Source organism: Amblyraja radiata, chromosome 15 (genome assembly GCF_010909765.2).
Source record: "Amblyraja radiata isolate CabotCenter1 chromosome 15, sAmbRad1.1.pri, whole genome shotgun sequence".
Lineage (NCBI taxonomy): Eukaryota > Metazoa > Chordata > Chondrichthyes > Rajiformes > Rajidae > Amblyraja > Amblyraja radiata.
The window spans coordinates 22,502,192-22,525,638 of NC_045970.1; the positions used below are offsets into that span (position 1 = coordinate 22,502,192).

The 23,447-nt window shown below is 43.3% G+C and overlaps 1 protein-coding gene across 1 annotated transcript in view; it reads right to left on the bottom strand.

Annotated features, from left to right (window-relative positions):
- bub3 (BUB3 mitotic checkpoint protein) overlaps window positions 1–21,263 on the bottom strand; it is a 48,780-nt gene extending 27,517 nt beyond the window's left edge. Inside the window, exons 1-3 of the mRNA XM_033033763.1 lie at window positions 21,095–21,263; window positions 7,929–8,123; window positions 2,706–2,775 (exon numbers count right to left, since the gene is read on the bottom strand). Coding sequence (XP_032889654.1) covers window positions 2,706–2,775; window positions 7,929–8,123 — 265 coding nt within the window. The 5' untranslated portion in view covers window positions 21,095–21,263. The remainder of the gene's footprint in view (window positions 1–2,705; window positions 2,776–7,928; window positions 8,124–21,094) is intronic.
- Between the last annotated feature and the right edge of the window lie 2,184 nt (window positions 21,264–23,447).

Here is a 23,447-nt window from a genome sequence, read left to right on the forward strand (position 1 = left end):
GTATGGGTGATCATTGGACTTGGGAGGCCAAAGGGCTAGTTTCCACGCTCTCTCTAAAACACAAATAAGTAGCAAATAAGAATTGCATTGCTAACAGTGACATTGGCTAGAGATTTGGAATTTAATTCAACTCAGCTAAATAGTTTTTTGCTCAAAGATTCTTCTACATTTTACTTATGATAAAGACTATCATATGACTATCATTAAATCAATTTAAATCAGACTCATTCAAGGGGCAACCTGTTTCACCTGTCTGAAGGGTTAACCCAAAACGTCACCCATTCCTTCTCTCCAGAGATGCTGCCTGTCCTGCTGAGTTACTCCAGTTTTTTGTGTTTATCTTCGGTTTAAACCAGCATCTGCAGTTCCTTCTTATACATTTTTCACACTTTTAAAGCTCAACACTGGGGTTCAAATGAAATAATCACCCCAACTACCTGCAAGGCAGCTTGTACACAGTTACTGTCATACAAGTTATAGCGACATCCTATTTGCTGTTAGATAAGCGACTCTTCTCGCAGATTCATCTCTACTTCAGCAGACGTGAATTTTATCACCATATCCAGAGCTGCCAAGTTTTGTCAGAGCATTTCAGTATTCTAGTACCTGTACCTATTTTGCTGAGGAAATCAGTATTTTACACTGTGCCATTTTGCTGATTTTTTTTAATGTGCAGTCATACCCATGTAAGAGTACAAGAATGCATAACTTTGCTACCAATTGACATGTCCTCTATGCACCTTACTTGACAGTGCATTTGTTGCCATCTCTTTATATACTGCTGTTTGAACGGCTGCTTCTTGTGTTTAGCACCAGATGATGATGTAGAAGCCATTTTGGAAGCCTCCCTCTCACTCTCTCTCCCTCCTTCCTCTCTCCCTCCCTCCAGCCCTCCCTGCCTCCCTCCCACCCTCCTTCCTTTTTTCTCCCTCCCTCTCTTATTCCCTTCCTCCCACTCCCTTCCTTCTCCCTCCCCTCTCCATCCTCTCCCTCTCTCCACCCCCCTTCCCTCTCTCCACCCCCTCCCCCTTGAGCCCACCCACCATTCTGTAAAATCAAGCCCAGTCCCAATGTAACTGCAACCCCACTGGTAACCTTTCACCACTAGGCTTATCCAGAATTCTATCACTGCTTGAAAAATAATCAAAGGCTCAACTACTACTGAGAAAGAGAATTCCAAAGACTCATTGTTATACAAGAATTTTCCTGTGTAAAGCCCATAGTGCTATGTTTAACGCCCATAGCGCTCCAGCTGGTAGCGCTATTTTTAGAACCCATAGCGCTGTGGCCGACAGCTCTTCATTTAAAATTCCCACGCGTGAAAACGGACAGCCCTCGGTTGAAATTTGGAGCGGGACAGGCAGCGACTCTGGAGAGAAAGAATGGGTGACGTTTCTGGTCGAGACCCTTCTTCATACTGAACTGAACTCCGTATTTAAAATCCGTATTTAACAACACATAATCGTACATCCGTGTTCTAATCGCATTTCCGTTCAAAATACGGAAAATCCGTACTACTTGGCAGCTCTGCATACCCCATGTTTTTTATAGTAAGCATAGAATAGTTGGGGGAAATAGTAGGAAATATAGATGCCTTTAATGCCCATTTTTAATGAAATCAGAAAAAAATGTTTGTGAACCAAATATACCGGATGGCATAACTCTAAAGGATGTACAGGAAGATAAATCTGGCTGTAAATGTTCATAAATCTTTGGAAATCCCAAGTTGCAAATGGAGAGAACAGGTGGAATCCCTGTAGGTAGGAAGGTTGAGAGTTATAACTGAACATTTGTAACATATCAGTTTGGCCAAAAAATGGCCCATTAGCACTTCTATCAGAGATGTGAATACTCTAGGAAGTACGGAATATATTTACAAGAATGATTTTAGGAACATTGATTTCAATTATGGGAGTCAGAATGCAAAAGTAGGGGACCTCCACCTGGAGCAAATAAGTCTAAGGTGTAGCTTTAAATAAGCTAAAGAGAGAAGATGTATTCCATTAGTGATCATAGAGATGGGTGACTGAGGGTTGTAGGAAAGAAGTTTATGCAAGGATATTTTACAGCATAAAATTATTATCTGTAACTTATTATCTGTATTATCTGTAAGGGTGGTTGGAATAGTCAAACAGGGCATCCAAAGGGGAATACAAAAGAAAGGTGCTGGAAATACTTAGGACTTCAAACCAAATCTCTTTGAAGAAAATGTTTCAATTAAAAACTTCATAATCAAACTGTTAGAGGTGTTTAAGATTTTTTAAAATGTATGTAGCAAAATTGCTGCACAATCATGCAGAAATGCATTAAGGACCTTGAACAATGCACCATAGAAGCAAGTTCATATTAAAAACTTTTTTTAAATACAGGTAGGTCTGAGAGTCAGACTGTTAAATGTATTGCCAATTACTGAAAGACACTATTGAACCCAGGAATAGTCTAGCTACTGATTGAAGCAAAGGAAAGAAGGTGTATGTGAGTAAAATGGTCATGATAAAGGCTTTTGGTTTATACTGAATAAACATAATATTTGGGACAAGCAGACCAGCAGAATTCCCAAAAGTTATATAAAGAGGAAAGGTACTTATAAGGTCCCTAGATTAATGTAACTGGTGAACTGGTGCAATAATTAATTTGAACTATAGACAGAGACCTACAAAAGTGTATTCTATCACATCAATATGTTTAAAATAAACAGTTCTCACCTTGGTCAGTGTTTAAATCACGCATTTTCAGTGTTAGATCCAATCCGCCACTCCACGCATGAGTTGGATCCTATTTAAAAGGAGATTCAAAGAAATGATGATTACATGAACAACAGGTGCTAGAATTCCAAAATGTAAAAAATGCTGGAAATTCTTAGCAATTCAGGGAAGTCGGGGATAAGAGGAACAATTAACAATTCAGGTCAATGACATTTCAATATAACAAGGAAATCTAACATGATTAAAGGAACAAACAAGGGGAAAGAGGCGGAGAGAACAAAACAGAATCTATGATAGGCTGGAGATTAAGAGAATTAATAAATAAAGGTGGTAGCGGTGATAACACCCGAGAGATTATTTGTTGATCATGGTTGATGTTTATGGAGGATATGTTAAGAAAAGATGAAAGAGGGCTGGAGTATTAAAGAATACTGAAATTGAGATATATTGCAATGCACGATACGTGAGATTAAGCAATGTTGAAATACTCAGAAGGTACGGCAGTACCTCTGAGAAATGAAAACAGTTAACATTAGTTTGAGCAATTGGTAAATGAATAACTTTAATTAAATTGAATCCTGCAGGCTGTAATATGCATAAAAGATAAAATGTTGCAACAAACCAAAAGGCTAGAAAGAAGAGTGAAGAATGAAAGTAGGATAAAGTAGTAAAATGACAAATAATAGGAACATTTGACATCTGTTTGGCAAAGGTGGTCATCCAATCTGACCGAATTGCCCCAATGCAAAATAAGCTATATCACGAGCAGAGAATGTACGCATGAATTTGCCAATGATTCACTGTGTTACTTATAGGACCGTTTGGGTTCCAGAGAATCATGAGAATGGCAATATGAGAGGCAAGATGTATCTGTTTGGAGATAGTAGGAAAGACGATTATCCACTGAACACTATGATGAGATGGCAAGAACAAGGGGAACCCTATCCTTTTTGAGAGTGACTGAATAATAAGCAGAAACAAATACAGGAAATGGAACAAATGCAGTTAAGACTTCAAAACCATAATTAACGAAAATAAGATGTCACAGAAACACTGATATGGAAGGTGTCACGATTAGATGAGATATGACAAAGCTGCAAAAAATTATGAAAATTGAACAGAAGTCTTACAGGAGATAATAGGATGGAGCTCCCCTCATTATTTACCATCCCTAATATCTACCCTTTCACACAATTATCCTCTAATTTCTACCATTTCCATCTAAGTTCCCCAACCAGACATGTTCTCCCTCATCTTTTAAACATTTCTTGGAGGCAATTCGCTCCACAACTCAAGCAGCACAGTAGTGTTGTTACAAGGGACTCTGTCTCACAATGGCATCGACCAAGTTGAATTTGAACCCCGTGTGTCTGCATGGAGTTTGCTTGTTCTCCCCATGACAGTGAGGGTTTTTCCAGATGCTCTGGTTCCCTCCCACACCTCAAAGATGTGCAAATTAGAAGATTGAATCGTCAAATGTCTTAATGTGTGGGCGAGCGTTATAATCTGGAGGGAGTTGATGAGAATGTCAGAATAAAAATTGTGTTATTGTGCGATTGACCCAAGCGAGGTTGATGATAGGTGCAGACTCCATGGGCCAAAGGGGCTATATTGCTCTGACTCTCTCTTCCATTTCCAAACAAAACCCAACTCCTCTTCCATCGCATATTTCCCAACTACAGGAGAAACATTTGCCCTCTTATCTCCTCCTTCCGACCATCTAGGAATCAAACTCTCATCTAGACAAAGGAAAAGGTGGATATTCCCAATTCAGTCAAATGCATTTACTATTCTTGACATAGTACCATCTAAAATAAGGCAACTGCAGTTTGAGCAATTGCTTCTATCTAGTCGGTGTGGACTACAAAGCTTCCAGTCTCCTATTATCTTAATTCTCTATCCCACTCACTCTAGGATCTCCATCTTCAACTTCCTACATTTCACCAACAATCTCCGTATGTGGGAGGGCATGTAGAAGCGGCCTGGCCCGTTGTGCATTTTCAGCATTAGTTATGGATTTCCAACATCTGCAACATTTTGTACCTCACATTTCCAGTCCTTTTCTCTCCAGTAACTGCCTGATCTATTGAGTATTCCCTGCCTCTGCTTTTAATTTAGTATTCAAACTAATTGGATTTGTTAAACTAAACATTATCAATAAAGTACCAAGATCCATACTTTGTTTTAAAAGTTCTGTACTTTTTAAAATGTGCCTACCTCAATTTAACTAAAACACTATAAATACAGAATGTCACTTTATGACATTTTTGTAAAGGATTCAATGAATACCTGCTATTTATCCTTAACATTTTGCTCATCCCCTGCTAATTCACGCATTAAGAATTCAAAAACAATGATTAGTATTTAAATTACTGTTCCTAATGCTGCACTCAAAATAATTGGTCAAGAATGGCAAAGCGTTCTATTCGTTGTTGAAGCCATATTTCAAGCACACCATTTGATCTGAATATTATTAAAAGTTGTGACCTATTGCAGGAGCAAATTTTAATGTCACATGGATGTCAGCTACAGGGAAGCGCACAGGAGAAGCAGAGATTAATTTAATTCCCCAAGGGATAAATGGCCAAAATCAGAGAGAATAGCAGTGCAAAGGAGTAGAAGAAAATGAGATGTGAATCTGCATAATTCCAGAGAAAATTTAACTAATTTGCCCCTCTACGTAACTCACTCCTCTCACAAATTGGATATGTTTACTTCACCCTCTAAAGTACCAAGACCATATATCTGTTACTTCACTATCAAGAGGCAGAGGATGCAAAATGGAATTGCAAAAGTATTTAAACTGTAGTTACATGAAAAATGCAAGCATTCTTCACAATTATTAAAATTTCCACGGTATAAACAGGTACCGAATGGAGGTAAATTAACATGACAGCTGTATGTGCAAGAACACTGTGTAATCCTTTTAGGTAAAGCACCAAAGCTCTTAGATTGCAAAAGCAATATAGTACAAATGAACAATATACTCAAAGATTGAGTGCTAATCACATAACTGATTCTTCTCATTCGGGTTGCTTCATAGCTTACATGGATAGGGAGTTTATCCGAGCTGTAGACAAGCAGTTTGTAGCCATGCATGGGACATTTCCCCTTCACTCCCCGAGGCCAGATATTTAAAGAATTGATCAAGTACAAATTATTTCAGAAAGTAAACAATCAATGAATGATATTGAAAGCAGTAAGCAGAATTAGAATGGATATACCAGAAGGGAGTTTAAAGTAGAACTATACCCAACCATAAAATGAAAATCAAACTACAAATCTGAAATAGACAATAGGTGCAGGAGTAGGCCATTCGGCCCTTCGAGCCAGCACCGCCATTCAATATGATCATGGCTGATCATCCCCAATCAGTACCCCGTTCCTGCCTTCTCCCCATATCCCCTAACTCCGCTATTTTTAAGAGCCCTATCTAGCTCTCTCTTGAAAGCATCCAGAGAACCTGCCTCCATCGCCCTCTGAGGCAGAGAATGTCACACTCACCACTCTGTGAGATGAACAAGGACCCCCAGATCGCGTTGTACTTCCCCTTTTCCCAACTTGACGCCATTTAAATAGTAATCTGCCTTCCTGTTTTTACCAGCCAAGTGGATCTCACATTTATCCACATTAAACTGCATCTGCCCACTCCCCCAACCTGTCCAAGTCACCCTGCATTCTCATAGCATCCTCCTCACAGTTCACACTGCCACCCAGCTTTGTGTCTTCTGCAAATTTGCTAATGTTACTTTGAATCCCTTCATCCAAATTATTGATGTATATTGTAAATAGCTGCGGTCCCAGCACTGAGCCTTGCGATACCCCACTAGTCACTGCCTGCCATTCTGAAAGGGACCCGTTAATCCTTACTCTTTGTTTCCTGTCTGCCAACCAAATCTCTATCCATGTCAGCACTCTACCCTCAATACCATGTGCCCTAATTCTGCCCACCAATCTCCTATGTGGGACCTTATCAAATGCTTTCTGACAGTACAGGTACACTACATCCACTGGCTCTCCCTTGTCCACTTTCCTAGTCACATCTTCAAAAAATTCCAGAAGATTAGTCAAGCATGATTTCCCCTTCGTAAAGCCATCCTGTTACTGCTATCCAAATGTTCGGCTATTTCATCTTTTATAATTGACTCCAGCATCTTCCCCACCAAAAAGAAAAAGGTGCTAAAATCATTGAGCCTGACAGTCAGAACGTCTGAAGGCTCTGACCTGAAACGTGAACTCTTGTTTCCTTTTCCACAGAAGCAGTCTAACCTGATGAGTGTTTTCAGCATTTTATTTGTTTCTATATTGTACCGTAACAATTCCAGGACACTTTACAAGCAATGAAATACATCTTTTGAAATGTATTATGGTAGGGATGTAAGGCCATTGAAACCAAATTGTAAATAAGCAACTCTCACAAATATGATAACAAGAAAATCTTTTTTCTCACTGAGATATAAAATCCACGATTCCAGGGTTAATCCCATAAACCAGTGGTTCTCAAATGGGGGTACGCGTACCCCTGGGAGTACGTGAAGGCACTCCAGGGGGTACGTGAGATTTTAAAATATATTTTTGCGCTGGTTAGGGGGTACTTGGCTGAAAAAATATTTCACCGGGGTACATCACTGAAAAAAGGTTGAGAACCACTGCCATAAATTACCACTAAAGTTTAATAAGATCTTTTTACTGCTACCCAAGAGATCGGTTATAATTTATCATCTCATCCAAATACAAGACCTCTAACAAAGGAAATGTACAGAAGTCTATTTTTGTGTTCTAGTCTTTGTAAATATAGATTAAAATAATTTAAAGATAAATAATTCTCAAGTGCTCCTGATGCATGAAAATATGTATATTGGAATAATGAAAAATAATTTGATGACAAGAAAATATAATTTTGGAATATTGGCATAGTAAGGGGTAGAATGTGCCCCAAAGCTTGAACCCGTGCTCTTAAAAGGAATTAGAAAAGCAGAACAAGAAAAATAACTTAGAAGAAGGTAAAGGTAATTGCAAAAAAATGGAGGGGGGAATAAATCAAGTGTGGATTAAAATTAGTACATATGCAAGTTTATTTATATTATACAAAATAAATGAACATGTTTGTTATCATATGGCTTGAATGTTACCTCTCACAGGAAAGATTACCTTTTGCTCAATACTAATACATTTTCAAACTCCGGTAATCACAATTCATTTGCAAATTGAATAGCCTCTTACATGAAAAGCACAATCCAAGACAGACCCCGAATGTTGGTATTTTAGCCGCATATTATTCGATGCGATATCATACAAACGGACAGTGCAGTCCCAGGATGACACCAAGAGGAACTGTGAAGTGTTTGGGCTGAACTTAATAGCTGATATTCCATCCTCTGGACATTGGTTTAGTTTGAACTCATTTGAGCCAGTCATCTGAAAACACAAATATGAAATATCTCAATAAAAGGGTTTACTAAAACTTGACAAACTAAGAAATTCAAGGAAGGAAATTATTACAGTCACCAAAATAAATTATTACTTCCCTCGAGGAGGAATTAAATAGTACCTTGGGGAAAACAGCAAAGACAGGGTTTGCAATCGAATGCACTAGTGCTTTCAGGGCTCTCGCTTAACTTTTTTTCCCTGTTGCCAGCCGGGCAACCTTGGCAGCTTTTTAGGTTGCCAAATGACAGTTTAGGTGGTCATTTAAGATGGCTTGCATGACGCGTGCGATAATGTGCTCGGATGAAGTGCGTAGTTACCAGTCGGAATTATACTCAATTAAGCATTCACATATTATTTCTGCTTCAAATAGTCACAAACTAAACATTCACCAATCAAGACATGATATATCCCACAATGACATGCAGCAAAATTATGACAGTATCTCAACTCTTTTTACACATTGCAATGAATACAATTTCTATTAGTTCTTTCCACTTCCAAACAAAAATGTGGTTGGATTATTCAGCGTATGATCAACCTGTGTCAATAAATCCTGGAACATGGTAACATATATGCGTACGTATAGTTGTGAATGTTGCTCATTAAATAACTGCAGTACTGATATTCCATAAGAGCATTGATTTGCCGTTAAAATGAATTCTGTAATAACGTGTCAACGGTAGCAGTGACAATCGAACACTGCGGTTTTAATGTTTCACGTGTTCACAATATAATTAATCCATCTTTATGGATTAAAACAAATAATAACATTGGGAATTAAAACACATTTGATTGCATTCCGTTATCAAACATAGTCAATGTTCGCTCTGAAGACATTTCCAGGACAATAGGGTCAGTGCGGGGTGGATAGATGGCGGGGGGGGGGGGGGGGGGGGGGGGGAGGGGGGTTAGAAGGCAGTCGGTGCAGAATGGATGGATTGAGGCAGGTGAATTAGTACGTGTTGGTTGGAGTAGGTAAAATTGTGAGGGGAGAGCACGGGGGATGTCAGTGATGTTGAATGGGGGGGGGGGGTTCAGTATGGGATGGATGGGGTAGACAAAAGTGCTGGAGAAACTTAGCGGGTGAGGCAGCATCTATGGAGCGAAGGAAATAGGTAACGTTTCGGGTCGAGACCCTTCTTCAGACTGTTCCCCCCATTCTTGAATGGGAGGATCAGTACAGGATGGATGAGGGGGGGGGGAGATCAGCGCAGGATGAATGGGGGGGGGGGGGCAGTACAGTGTGGATCGGAGGGTCTGTGCAGGATGAATGAGGGGAAGGTGCAGGGTAAATGGAGGGTGGGTCAGTACGGGATGAATGCGTGGATTAGTACAGGATGGATGGGGGATCAGTACAGGATCGATGGAGGAGAAGTGCAGGATGGATGGGAAAGGGGCAAGTACAGGGTGAATTGGGGAACCAGTGTAGGATGGATGGGGGGGGGGCAGGAGAATCAATGCGAGATGGATAGGGTGATCAGCGCAGGATGAATAGATTGGGGGGGAGGGGAGATGGGGAGGGGAGCACAGGGGATGTCAATGAGGACTGAATAGAGGCAGGAATGGGGATCAGTGCTGGATGTAGAGGAGGGGTCCCAGGATAAGGGGGGGGGAGTGGAGGGGGCGTACAAGAGAGAGAGTGAAGGGGGGGGGCGAGGTATGGAGTAAAGAGGGTCAGCGCTCCTCGGACAACATCGCCCCGCTGCCTTGGCCGTTGGGATTTCCTCGCCACCGCCTCCCTCCTCCGCCAGCCAACAGCAAAGTGCGGGGCCGAGCAGTGAAGCTCAAAGACCCTATAGCTATCGGATCGGTGGTGCAGCTGCTTCAGAAGTGTCGCAGCGAAAGACGGGTCCCGCACAGCAGCGGCAGGAGCCGCCGCGAGAGCAGCTCCCTCCTCCCTGATAGCGGACGCTGCTTGCAAACCCGCTAACGGCATAACCGCTTTCAATACAAACCCTCCCGCACGCTGAGGCCTCCCCCTCCCTCCTTCCTCCCGGCCTCGGCGTGCGGGGGGGTTTGTTTTGAAAGTGCGCCGTCAGCGGGTTTGCAAGCAGCGGCCCTTATCAGGGCGGGCAGGGGGCGGGAGGAGGAGATGAGCCGCTGTCGCTGTTCGGGGGCCGTCATTCGCTGCGACCCTTCGTCACCCCGCACCCAGCATCTTTCCCACGCAATACAACCGTCACCGCCGACACAAAATGTCGCGTTCCTTTTCTCCAGAGATGCTGCCTAACCCGCAGAGTTACTCCAGTTTTTGTGTCTTTCTTCGGTACAAACCAGTATCTGGTTGCCAAGCCGGGCAAAATTACTCGGTGTTTAGGTTGCCCGGCGGCGCTTTGAGTGGTCAATGGCACCCGGGCAACCGTTAATTTCGAGCCCTGTCTTTTCATTTTCTAATTGTAACAAACAGCGGCCTTAATTAGACTCCCTTAAACAAGTATGAGATGGAGAAGTTAATTTTATGTACAAGAGTCATCTTTTTTTTTTAAAAATCAATTGGTTCCTATCTTGCAAAGCAGAAAAGTCCAGGAGTGACATACCAAATTGAAACTCTATCAAAGCAGCCAGCCAACTGCTGAAACATTAGGAATAAAAATGGAATACTTAACCTACCACAATTGACGATTGGAATAATCCTATGAAAATGATAATTATCATGGTCAAATCAAATTTGTATTTGCTTAATATAATGTAATGTAATCAGATCGGTCGGTGAGGCAGCTCTTTCTCCGGGCTGCCCGTCGACCCGTCCTCGTGGCCTACCAGCGGGCTTGGAGCACCGTTTCCTGGCGGGGACCGCCCAGCACCTCGGCCTCGGTGGTGGCACAGCGCTGGAGCGCCATCGTGGAGCAGAGCGGGCGATGCCTTGCCTGGGTCGCCGCGCTGGATCGATGCGCTGGAGCTCCGGTGAGCTGGACCGCCGTGTTCAACACCTACGGGCTTGCGGGTCTGCGGAGCGGAGCGGGCGGCGCCGATTTCAACATCGGGAGCCTGGGAGCTCCAAACCGGCGCGGCCTTGTCTGCTTCGGAAGCCGCGGTCTCCAGCTAGAAAGCGGCCGTTCCAGGTGGCCCAGCCGCTGAGAGGACTCTCCCGACGCCGGGGCAACACCACCCGGTGAGAACGGCCAGGAACATCAGGCCTCCGTAGAGGCAATTGTGGTGGCCTCAATGGGCCTGACTTTGGGGTGAAATTGGGGTGGGGACTGGACATTGTGCCTTCCCCCACAGTGGTATCCATTGTGGGGGGATGATTTTTTTTGTCTGTAAGGTAATCCTGTTAGTCTTTGTCCAAGATGGCTGCCGTGAAGGGAGAGTGGACACTGGCGCGCTTTAGCTGCCGCTGCTCTCTCTTCACATTGTGTTTTTGATTTTTTGTTTTTGGACTGAATTCTGTTTTTAATTTGTGTTTCTGTGATGTCTTTATTATTTATTTTCTGATTATATGTTTATATTCCTGTTAACCTATGTAAGGTGTCCTTGAGATGTCTGAAAGGCGGCCAATAAATAAAATTTATTATTATTATTATTAGATTATCATCTTTCCTGCCGCCTTTTGTTCAAGAATTTCAAATCCGAATGTTCCTGAAGTGCAGTGCTATAATAGTTTGCTTTGACTTGCTAAGTTTAAAAGCCTGTTGCAGTGTCTGGCAGATTCATTATATGGATAAATTAACCAGTTTATTCAAGCATTCAGAAATTAATAAAATGCAATGTTTCACATTATGTAAAATGATTGGAAGCATTCTGAACATGGTCATCTCCTGCTCAGGCCTATATCCAAAATCAAAGCTGATAACATATATATATATTATATATTATATAGATATATAGATAGTTTGGTTCATAATCAAATGCAAGTACAAGATAATTTTCTCAATAAAATTAACAAATCGGTTTTAAAAAGCTTCACATTATTTCCAATAGTTTAGTATTATTTCCAATAGCTTGGCTTTTTGATAGATTGTGCACTTAATGTGTTTGCCAACTCAATTTTCCAACCCGTTCTGGTCGTTCATCCTACTCCAATAAAACAAGTTCTCACACCAGTCTGCATTAAGTGTTCAAATAATGTTGAATTTTAACTTTTTTTTTCTTCTGATTTTGCCTAGTAGTGAAAGTTGACTGTATTGGATGTCTGGATTTAGAGGGATATGAACTAATGGGTAATACAACCAATATAATGTTGGGGGTTCAAGACAATACATTTGCAGGCCAAGTCAAGACATATTTCCTAACCTGATATAATCAATAATGTTGCAGGCAAATATTTTATATATTCCTGTCCGATTACAGGGCTCTCACTTAACATTTTTTTCTCTGATGCCAGCCGGGCAACCTAGGCAGCTTTTTAGGTTGCCAAATGAGTTTAGGTGGTCATTCAAGACGGCTTGCATGACGCGTGCATTAATGTGCTCGGACGAAGTGCATAGCTACCAGTCGGAATTATGCTCAATGAAGCATTCACATATTATTTCAGCTTCAAATAAAGTCACAAACTAAACATATTCAACAATCAAGACATGATATATACCACAATGACATGCAGCAAAATTACAATACAGTATCTCAACTCTTTTTACACATTGCAATTTCTATTATTTCTTTCCACTTCCAAACAAAAATCTGGGTGGATTATTCAGGGAGTGAGAGCAGAGTTACGTGGTATAGAAGAGACCCTGGTGAGAGCCTCATCAATAGTGGAAGAGGGGAACCCCCGTTCCCTAAAGAATGAGGACATCTCCGATGCCCTGGTTTGGAAGCCATTGGTGGGAAATTTAAGGTAGCTCTTCCCCCCCCCCCCCCCCCCAAGAACTCTTTTTTACTTAAGTCCACCCTCCACCACCTCCAGTTCAAATTCCATTTGGAATATTTTTGGAGGACCAGGAAACCAAGAAGCAAGAGTTACTCCAGGGAGTTACTTCAGCTCCAGGGGGTGATTCTGCGTTGGGTTTCAGCGATCGCAGCGAGGTGGCGACCGGACAGCAATGGCGGCCAGATCTCCCACTATGCAAAGGGAGGGGGAAAATGTCCGGCACCGACCAGTGGCCGTGGCAGTGCGCATGTGCAGGGAAGCCGAGGATGTGCTGGCCGTGGCGGTGTGCATGTGCAAGGCGGCCGGCTGTGTCGGCGGATGAGGAGCGGCTGGAGAGCGGAGACTCGGCAGCCCAGACACGGATGGCGGGCGGAGACGGAGAGTGAGAGAGAGAGAGTGGGGCCAAGCTGGGCAAAATTACACGGCTTTTAGGTTGCCCGGCGGGACTTTAGGTGGCCATTGGCAACCGTTAGTTTCGAACCCTGCATTATTACCCTGTTTCTGCCTGTGCCACCACTTATCTTGTACACCATTGTACCATTTATCTCTTCTTCTCCTCCCCCCCCCCCCCCCCCCCCCCCCACCCCCCCCACCCCACCCGCCTCTCTCCTCACACACCCCAAGATTTAAAAAAATCTGCAAGGTTGCTGGTTCAGACATTTCCCTTACAACCCTTCACAGGCAAGATGCTGTCACTTCCAGTCTTGGGAGCATCCATGAAAGGTTTCATTACATTTGTCTTCTGGGCAAGTTATTTGATATAAACTGTGGATATCTCAATGATGGCTCCCAGTCATATATTTTTAAGCAAGAAATGAAACAATTCCAGATACATTATAACATCCTATTCCAAATCCAGTTTCTGCAACCAATATCAAATATTTTAATATAAAGGGAATCTAATTGATCTGCAATTTGTAAGTCACCCAAAACATATACATTAGTCAATTAGGCAAAACCTCTCAACGGTATTATCCCAAGTTGGGCCAAAATGCTCAAACTACATGAGTTACCATTCAATATAGTCATTGCTAATCGATGCTGGCCTTAAGTCTTCTTCTGTGCCAGCTTACAATTACTCTGAATTCCTTGAAATATATATCTATGGCCACCTTAAGTATATCTAACGATCTGGCCTCCACCACCCACAGGGAATTCTAGATTCATTACCCTCAATAATTTTCTACTCATCTCAGTTTTAAATCATAAGATCATAAATGATAGGACCATGCGGTCCATCAGGTTTACCCCATCATTCAATAATGGCTGATCTATCGCTCCTTCCTAACACCCTTACTAATCAAGAATCTATCTATCACTGCCTTAAAAATATCCAGAGACTTGGCCTCCACAGCCTTCTAAAGCAAAGAATTCCAGATACAGCACCCACTGACTAAAGAAATTCCTCATCTCCTTTCTAAAAGAACGGCCTTTGATTCCCAAGTCCATTTGCACCTCCGATTTCTGGATTTTCTCCCCATTTAGAAAATAGTCTACCCCTTTATTCCTACTACGAAAATGCACGAGTCAACACTTTGCCACACTATATTCCATCTGCCATTTTTCTGCACAATTTCCCAACCTACCCAAGTCTTTCTGCAGAGTTCCTGCTTTCTTTACACTACCTGCCCCTCCACCTATTTTCGTATCATCCACAAAGTCTTCAATCCCCTCATCCAAATCATTAATATACAATCCAAGCGAAATATGAGGTGCTGTTCCTCTAATGTGCGCTGGGCCTCACTCTGACAAATGGAGGAGGCCCAGGACAGAAAGGTCAGTGTGGGAATGGGAAGGGGAGTTAAAGTGTTGAGCAACCGGGAAATAAGGTAGGTTTAGACAGACTGAAGGGCGGTGCTCAGCGAAACGATCACTGAGCCTGCACTTGGTCTCGCTGATATACAGGAGTCCACACCTGGAACAGCAGAGATGAGGTTGGATGAGGTGCAAGGAACCGCTGCCTCACCTGAAAAGACTGTCGGGGTCCTTGGACGGAGTCGAGAGGTCACGTATAGGGACAGGTGTTACATCTCCTGTGGTTGCAGGGGAAAGTCCCTGGGGAGGTTTGGGTGGGAAGGGACGAGTTGACCACGTCAGCCCAGTGCTGACGTGGATCTTGGACAACCAGCAATCAAAGAGAAGCAGGGAGAAGAGCCTATTGGCTGAAACCTGTGGGAAAGGAGTCAGTGGGGAAAAACAGTTTAAAAAGAGCGCCAAAAAGCCAGTGTTAGCCCAGTGCTTACGTGGATCTTGGACAAACAGCAATCAGAGAAGCAGGGAGAAGAGCTTATTGACTGAAACCTTTGGGAAAGGTAAGTCACAGGGAGAAAACAGTTTTAAAACTGAGGAATTGGGTTTGTAAATTGGTAAATTAGGCAATTTATCAGTCAATATAAGCAAAACTGCTCTAGAGGAGCGGCAGAGAGTCTTTGGCGAGGAGGCCGAGGAGAGGAAACTACGCAAAAAGCTGGAGAGGATGGGACGTGGTGAACACATGACAGGACAGATGAGACAATGTGATGCTTGCAGAATGTGGGGGCCCAGGGACACGGATGGAGCCTCTGGCTGCTACAACTGTGGCAAGTGCGTCCAGCTTCAGCTCCTGAAGGACGGTGTTGGGGCACTGGAGAAGCAGCTGGATGACCTCAGGGCCATGGGGGAAAACAAGTGTTTCCTGGACAAGACCTACAGTGAGGTTGTCACGCCGATGATACGGGAAGAACGAAGATGTGTGACTGAGAGAAAGGGTGGTAACCGTGGAGTGCAGGAAACCCAGGTGGCTGTGCCTAATGAAAACACGTACGCTCTCTTGGGAACTGTCGGGGGAGACGATGCTTCCGGACACGTCAGTGGCTCCAATCCTTGAGATGGGACTCGACCGGCGTCTGGCAGAGCCATAGTGGTGGGTGACTCCATTGTCCGAGGAGCAGACAGGAGATTCTGTGGCGGCAGACGAGACGCGAAGATGGTCTGTTGCCTCCCTGGTGCCAGGGTTCAGGAAGTCACGAGCCGAATTCAGAACATCCTCGAGAGAGAGAGAAGGTAAACAGCCGGCAGTAGTTGTGCACGTAGGCACAAACGACATCGGGAAGAAGAGGAAGGAGCTTCTCCAACGCGAGTTCAGAGAGTTAGGAAGAAGAAAAGCAGGACTTCTAGGGTGGTTATCTCTGGATTGCACCTCATGCTAGTGAGGACGGGAACAGGGAGATAGAGGATTTTAATGTGTGGCTGAGGGGCTGGTGCAGGGAGCAAGGATTTAGATTTATAGACCACTGGGATCTCTTCTGGGGTAGGGGTGACCTGTTCAAAAGGGATGGGTTACACCTTAACTGGAGGGGGACCAACATTCTGGCAGGCAGGTTTGCTAGGGCTGCACGTGTGGGTTTAAACTATATAGTGGGGGGGAGGGATTGACACATTGGGAGTATAAAGATGGAGTTGAAGAAGTGAGTACAGGAAAAATTACAAAAGATTATCGAATTAATGGGAAGGAAAGTTCGAGAAGGGATGAAAGAGCACGGTCAGGACCAATTGCGAGCGGTGCGAGGGGGGGACGTGAATACGGAGGTCAAGTGTTGTATATGAATGTGCAAAGTATAAGAAACAAAGTGGACGAGCTTGAGGCTCAGTTAGAAATTGGCAAGTATGATGTTGTGGGAATTACAAAGACATGGCTGCAAGAGGGCCAGGGCTGGGAACTGAATATTCAAGGGTATACCTCCTATCGAAAAGACAGACAGGTGGGCAGACAGGGTGGGTTGCTCTGTTGGTGAGGAATAAAATTCAGTCCCTTGCAAAGGGTGACATTGAAACAGGAGATGTGGAGTCAGTATGGATAGAACTAAGGAATTGTAAGGGTAAAAATACCCTAATGGGACTTATCTACAGGCCCCCAAACTGTAGCCTGGACATAGGGTGCAAGTTGAATCGGGAGTTAAAATTGGCATGTAGCAAAAGTAATGCTGTGGTTGTTATGGGAGATTTCAACATGCAGGTAGACTGTGAAAATCAGGTTGGTACTGGACCCCAAGAAAGGGACTTTGTAGAGTGCCTTTGTGATGGATTCTTAGAGCAGCTTGTATTGGAGCCTACCAGGGAGAAGGCAATTCTGGATTTAGTGTTATGTAATGAACCGGATTGATAAAGGAACTTGAGGTTAATGAGCCATTAGGAGGTAGTGACCATAATATGGTCAGGTTTAATCTACAATTGGAGAGGGAGAAGGGTAGATCGGAGGCGTCAGTGTTACAGTTGAATAAAGGGGACTATGGGGCCATGAGGGAGAAGCTAGCCAAAGTTCACTGGAAAGATACCCTAGCAGGGATGACAGTGGAACAACAATGGCAGGTATTTCTAGGAATAATACAGAAGGTGCAGGATCAGTTCATTCCTAGGAGGAAGAAAGATTCCAAGGGGAGTAAGGGGAACCGTGGCTGACAAGGGACGCCAGGGACAGTATAAAAATAAAAGAGAAGTACAACATAGCAAAGATGAGCAGGAAGCAAGAGGATCGGGTAATGTTTAAAGAGCAACAGAAGATAACAAAAAAGACAATATGGGGAGAAAGGATGGTAAGCTAGCCAAGAATATAAAGGAGGATAGTAAAAGCTTCTTTAGGTATGTGAAGAGGAAAGAATTAGTTAAGACCAAAGTTGGACCCTTGAAGACCGAAAAAGGTGAATTTATTATGGGGAACAAGGAAATGGCAGATGTGTTGAACAGGTACTTTGGATCCATCTTCACTGAGGACACAAACAATCTTCCTGATATAGTAGTGGCCAGAGGATCTGGGGTGACAGAAGAACTGAAAGAAATCCACATTAGGCAGCAAATGGTGTTGGGTAGACTGATGGGACTGAAGCTGATAAATCCCCAGGACCTGATGGTCTGCATCCCAGGGTACTTAAGGAAGTGGCTCTAGAAATCGTAGATTCATTGGTGATAATTTTCCAATGTTCTATAGACTCAGGATCAGTTCCTGTGGATTGATGGGTAGCTAATGTTATCCCACTTTTTAAGAAAGGCGGGAGAGAGAAAACAGGGAATTATAGATCAGTTAGCCCGACATCAGCGGTGGGGGAAAATGCTGTAGTTATAAAAGATGAAATGGCCGCACATTTGGATAGCAGTAACAGGATCGGTCCGAGTCAGCATGGATTTACAAAGGGGAAATCATGCTTGACTAATCTTCTGGAATTTTTTGAGGATGTAACTAGGAAAATGGACAAGGGAGAGTGGATGTAGTGTACCTGGACTTTCAGAAAGCATTTGATAAGGTCCCACATAGGAGATTAGTGGTCAAAATTAGGGCACATGGTATTGGGGGTAGAGTGCTGACATGGTTAGAAAATTGGTTGGCAGACAGGAAACAAAGAGTAGGGATTAACGGGTCCCTTTCAGAATGGCAGGCAGTGACTAGTGGGGTACAGCAAGGCTCGGTGCTGGGACCGCAGCTATTTACAATATACATCAATGATTTGGATGAAGGAATTCAAAGTAACATTAGCAAATGTGCAGATGACACAAAGCTGGGTGGCAGTGTGAACTGTGAGGAGGATGCTATGAGAATGCAGGGTGACTTGGACAGGTTAGGGGAGTGGGCAGATGCATGGCAGATGATGTTTGATGTGGATAAATGTGATGTTATCCACTTTGGTATCAAAAACAGGAAGGCAGATTACTATCTAAATGGCGTCAAGTTGGGAAAAGGGGAAGTACAGAGTCAGGGGATAAAGATAGCAGAGTCAGGGGATATGGGGAGAAGGCAGGAACAGGGTACTGATTGGGGATGATCAGCCATGATCACATTGAATGGCAGTGTTGGCTCGAAGGGCCGAATGGTCTACTCCTGCACCTATTGTCTATAGGGAGGGTCACTGGGTCATAGGGCTTGACGCACAGAGCCCCTCAATCCATCTGGAGGACATCGCAGCTTCCGGTGTATGTTTTTAATACACGAAACGCGTACTTTCCTACCTATTAAAAACCGCTAAAATGTTGAATTTTTGCGCTGTAAGAAATTGTGGAAATCGGGGTAAGCATGAGAGACATGTACCCAACTTCAAAGATCCAAAAGTGAAACGAAATGAAGGTAAAGAGAAGCGAGAGCTGAAGGGACAACAACAGCTAAACTGCTTGGCGAACATTGGCTGGGCAGATATCAAAATTGAAAATATTGGGAATTATCACGTTTGCTTACTGCATTTCATCAATAGCAAGGCATTATTTGTGTTTTTTCCTTGATTCCTTTGGTATCTAAAAAGTCTCAGAAGTGATAAATCTGGTTGTAAATTTTGCTTCAGAGGCATTTTCTTTTTGTATGTAAAAACCCACGAGAACCATGGGCGATTTTAACATTTTACAGCCAGATTTATCACTTCTGAAACTTTTTAGATGCCAAAGGAATCAAGAAAAAACACAAATAATGCCTTACTGTTGATGAAATGCAGTGAGCAAACAGCCAATGTTCGCCAAGAACTTTGGCTGTTGTTGTCCCTTCAGCTCTCGCTTTTATCTACCGTCATTTCTCCACACTTTTGGAATACTGAAGTAGGCTAAATGTCTCTCACGCTTATCCCGATTTCCATAATTATTTACAGCACAAAAATTGACAATTTCGGCCAGTTTTAACAGGCCCGCTATGCTGGAAACAATGGTCAGTGCTTACCTGCAGTTCATTACGTGTACTCCAGTTGGAGTAGCGTAGCAACAGTACGGGTCATGGGTCGTGACCCGACTGCCGTGCAACCTCCCTATTGTCTATTGACCAGGGAGTTGCAGTGGGAACTGTCTCTACAGAAAGGGATGGAGATGGGAAGATGCGGCTAAAAGTTAAGAGGAGGTAGTTGAGACAGGTACTATAACAACAATGAAGAGACATTTGGACAGGTACACAGATTGGAACAGCTTCGAGGGCCAAAACACGGGAAGGTGGGACTAGCATAATGGGGTACCTTAACAGGTATGGGTAAGTTGAGCCAAATTGCCTGTTTCCATGCTGTATAACATGTCAGGACAAACCCTGGCAAATGATAACTGGATACAGCTGAACGTAGGTTTTTTTAGACTGATAGTTGGGCAAAGGCAGAAAGATGGAAAAACAAAAGGAGGGCTAAGGTATAAAGCCAGAGGAAGGAATATAGATGGATGGGGGGTGGGGGGTTGTAGGGGAGGGTTGTTTTTAGGTCAATCACCTAAATCAGGAGAATCCAATGTAAAATACAAGCTGCTGTGCAACCAGTTTGCGTGTGGCTTCACTCTAGCACTGGAGACGGCTCAGGACAGACAGGTCAGTATGTGAATGGGTGTTAAAATGATTAGTAACCAGGAGCAAAGACCAGGAAGGCCAACAGACCGAGTCTACCCATTGGTCGTGCAACTACAAAAGAGGTCAAATCGGGAACACCGAATGTAGTAGATACGTCTTAACTGGCTGTAACCGCTGGCCATGGTTAAAAGCCATAAGTGAACTGACCAAAAAAAGGTGTATCTAAAAACAAAATCAGAAACGTGACCAAAAATGTTGTTTGTTGACTTTACGGAGCAGCGCGCACGGCGATTGCGCGCAATAACTTGCAAGAACTGTAGGCTATTAAAATGGCGGCCGCCACCGCCACCGCCTCTGACTCTGACCGGGGCTCAAATCCCCGCCGAACCCTACACCGCGAGGTCGCCCGTCAAAGGCCCATTACTGCCGCGATGTGCTTGAGACACACACACTTTCACCAAAAGCCACCACTTGGGGAGCCGACCCCACGGACAAGGCCTGCCTCACTCCTGCGGCCTACACCGGCCTGCAGCTCCGACGCGTCGCGGGGAGGAACAGAAGACTGGAGTTGGAGAAACTACCCCACACCCGCCCCTCCTCCTCCTCCCGGCTCCAGCTGTTGCTGCTGCCAAGCGGCCACGCCGGCCTCACTAGGCGCCCGCGACCTCATTCTGCCACCGGCCTCACTCGGCGTTCATCGACCTCACTCTACCACCTCCCCCGGCCGCCGGCGACCTCACTCTACCACCTCCCCCGGCCGCCGGCGACCTCACTCTACCACCTCCCCCGGCCGCCGGCGACCTCACTCTACCACCGCCGCCGGCGACCTCACTCTACCACCTCCCCCGGCCGCCGGCGAGCTCACTCGGCGCCTCCACCTACCTTGCCGTTCCTCTTCTCCGCCAACTCCCTTTTCAAATTCTAACTGAACGAAATCGAACGCCGATCCGATCCTCACGCACGCGCGCTGCAGCCGATCCGATCCTCACGCACGCGCGCTGCAGCCGATCCCGCCGCCGCCGCCGCCCGCCCGTTAGCTCTCCTCCTGATTGGCCAGTTTGAAACCGGCGCGCGACGTCGCTGCCCCGCGTCGGTTCACCGGTGACGTCACGTGACCCCTGCAGTTTGTACCAAAGATCTCCTCTATAATCTGGTTTGTACAGAGGGTTTTTATTCCTCAAAGCTGCAAAATCTCAACTTCAACTTGAACAAGGGAAGTTGAAAATGAAGGATAGGGTTGCATTCAAACACTTTTGTAAGGTAAAATGCATTACAGTTTTCTGTTTAGAACAGGAATAGAAATGTGTAATGTTTTGCAGCTTTGGAGAATTATAAAATTGTAGATCTGTAATACTAATACAGATGTTATAACCTCGTAAGATGCGACACTATCACAGCACTATCATTTCGATTTCGCCTCCGGAGGAAACCAGAAAGGTTTTAATGAAATTGCAGCAGCGTAGCGTGAATGCATAGAGTATATTGACGGTGTCAATTGTAGAAGAGTAATTAAAACGTAACATGCACACATTATGGATGAAGGTTACCTTAGAAAGTTGTTATCTGGACATGAAGCACGATGTGCAATTTTAATTATGCATTATATTCAACGTAGTTCACTAATACATTCACATTACTTATGAGTATGTAATGGTCATAACTTGATTTAGTCTACAATATATGTTCTTTATTTCAATTTATGGTTTTATTTGCAATCAGTGATAAATGCAAGTGTGGGTCGTTTTCTGTAATTTTTGCACACAACAATCTTCTCGAAAATGATTCACTGAACTTTATAAATATTGCAAGTAGTTCGTTTGTTTGTGCATTTTTATTTAAATGGGAGATGCGTTTTGTAAAAAAAATCCTTACTATATTTTACATCTGGAGTGCTACTCCTATATGATCATATTTATGACTTACTTTAGTCATCCATAAATGCCCAGACATTCAGTTAATTGAGTAATGATCCGCAAAGAGAAAATATAATAAACCTCTCCTGTGATATATATATATAATACTCGTTACTGCACAGGGTTGCACGGGTCGGGACACTTCAGTCTGAAGAAGGGTCCCGACCTGAACCATCGCCTATCCATTCCCTCAACAGATGTTGCCAGACACGCCGACTTACTATGTTTTTCGCTCAAGATTCCAGTATCTGCAGTTCCTTCTCCGTCCGTCAATCTCATTTCCTGGCTGCTACCCCACACGCCTCAAGATTATTTTTAATTAAATGCTATCGAATTTCCTTTTAATATAATTATTAAACCATAACACCATTATAATTAAGCATAGTTTTGTGTAATTAAAATAGTATTGTGTTTTGCGATCTTTGACATATTTTTAAAAGCATTTTCTGCTTCACCTGCAATAATTTCGCCGATCATGTGAAACTTTGAAAATATGAGCATATTCTAGTGGGAACCTCAATAGTTAATTCAAATAAATTAACTTTTGGTGCACCTTGCTATCCAATTACGCAATACCAAGGTGGGAGTTCACACTATCTATTGGGTGAAGGTAAAACTTGTAGATTGAATTTCACGATGAAGACAAACGCGCAACAAAACTAAAATTATAATGCCACATCCGAATTTTGATAGTTTTTGTAAGTACAAATGTCCATTTCAGGACAGCTCCTGCATGTTTCCTGTAGTTGGTTAAACAATTTTACATTGCGTTTGGACAATAAATGTTGTACCAGTTTGGCTATTGCTGGTGAAATATATTTATATGAACAGCAGGCAGAACATGTGAATTTTCAATAATTTTTATGTGCCCGTGTGTGTTCATCGTTTCACCGATAGTTGATAGGATTGATTGTTCAAGAAGTGGATATGATATCCGTTGTAGCGTGAACTTGAAATATGACCGTAAAAACACGGAAATATTCTGTATTTTTGCTATTTCACACTCTTGATTATTTTCTGCATCAAAAAGTACCACTCGTGAATGATTGTAAAATATTTCTGAGAAATTATTTCAAAAGATATGCTAGTTATCATACAATGAGTTTGATTATTACCACTGGTTCACTTCAAATAGTTACTTCAAAATACAGACATTGCCTTTTTTCTATTATTTACGATGTCATTCGGTTGAAGTAAATAATGAAATGGGTGTTTAACTTATTTGCAACTAGATTAAGTGACGCCAAAATGTGTTTTTATAGATTCGTTTCCTAATAGTTTAATTAAGTACCCCGAATTAATCTTTGCTCATTGTGATACTA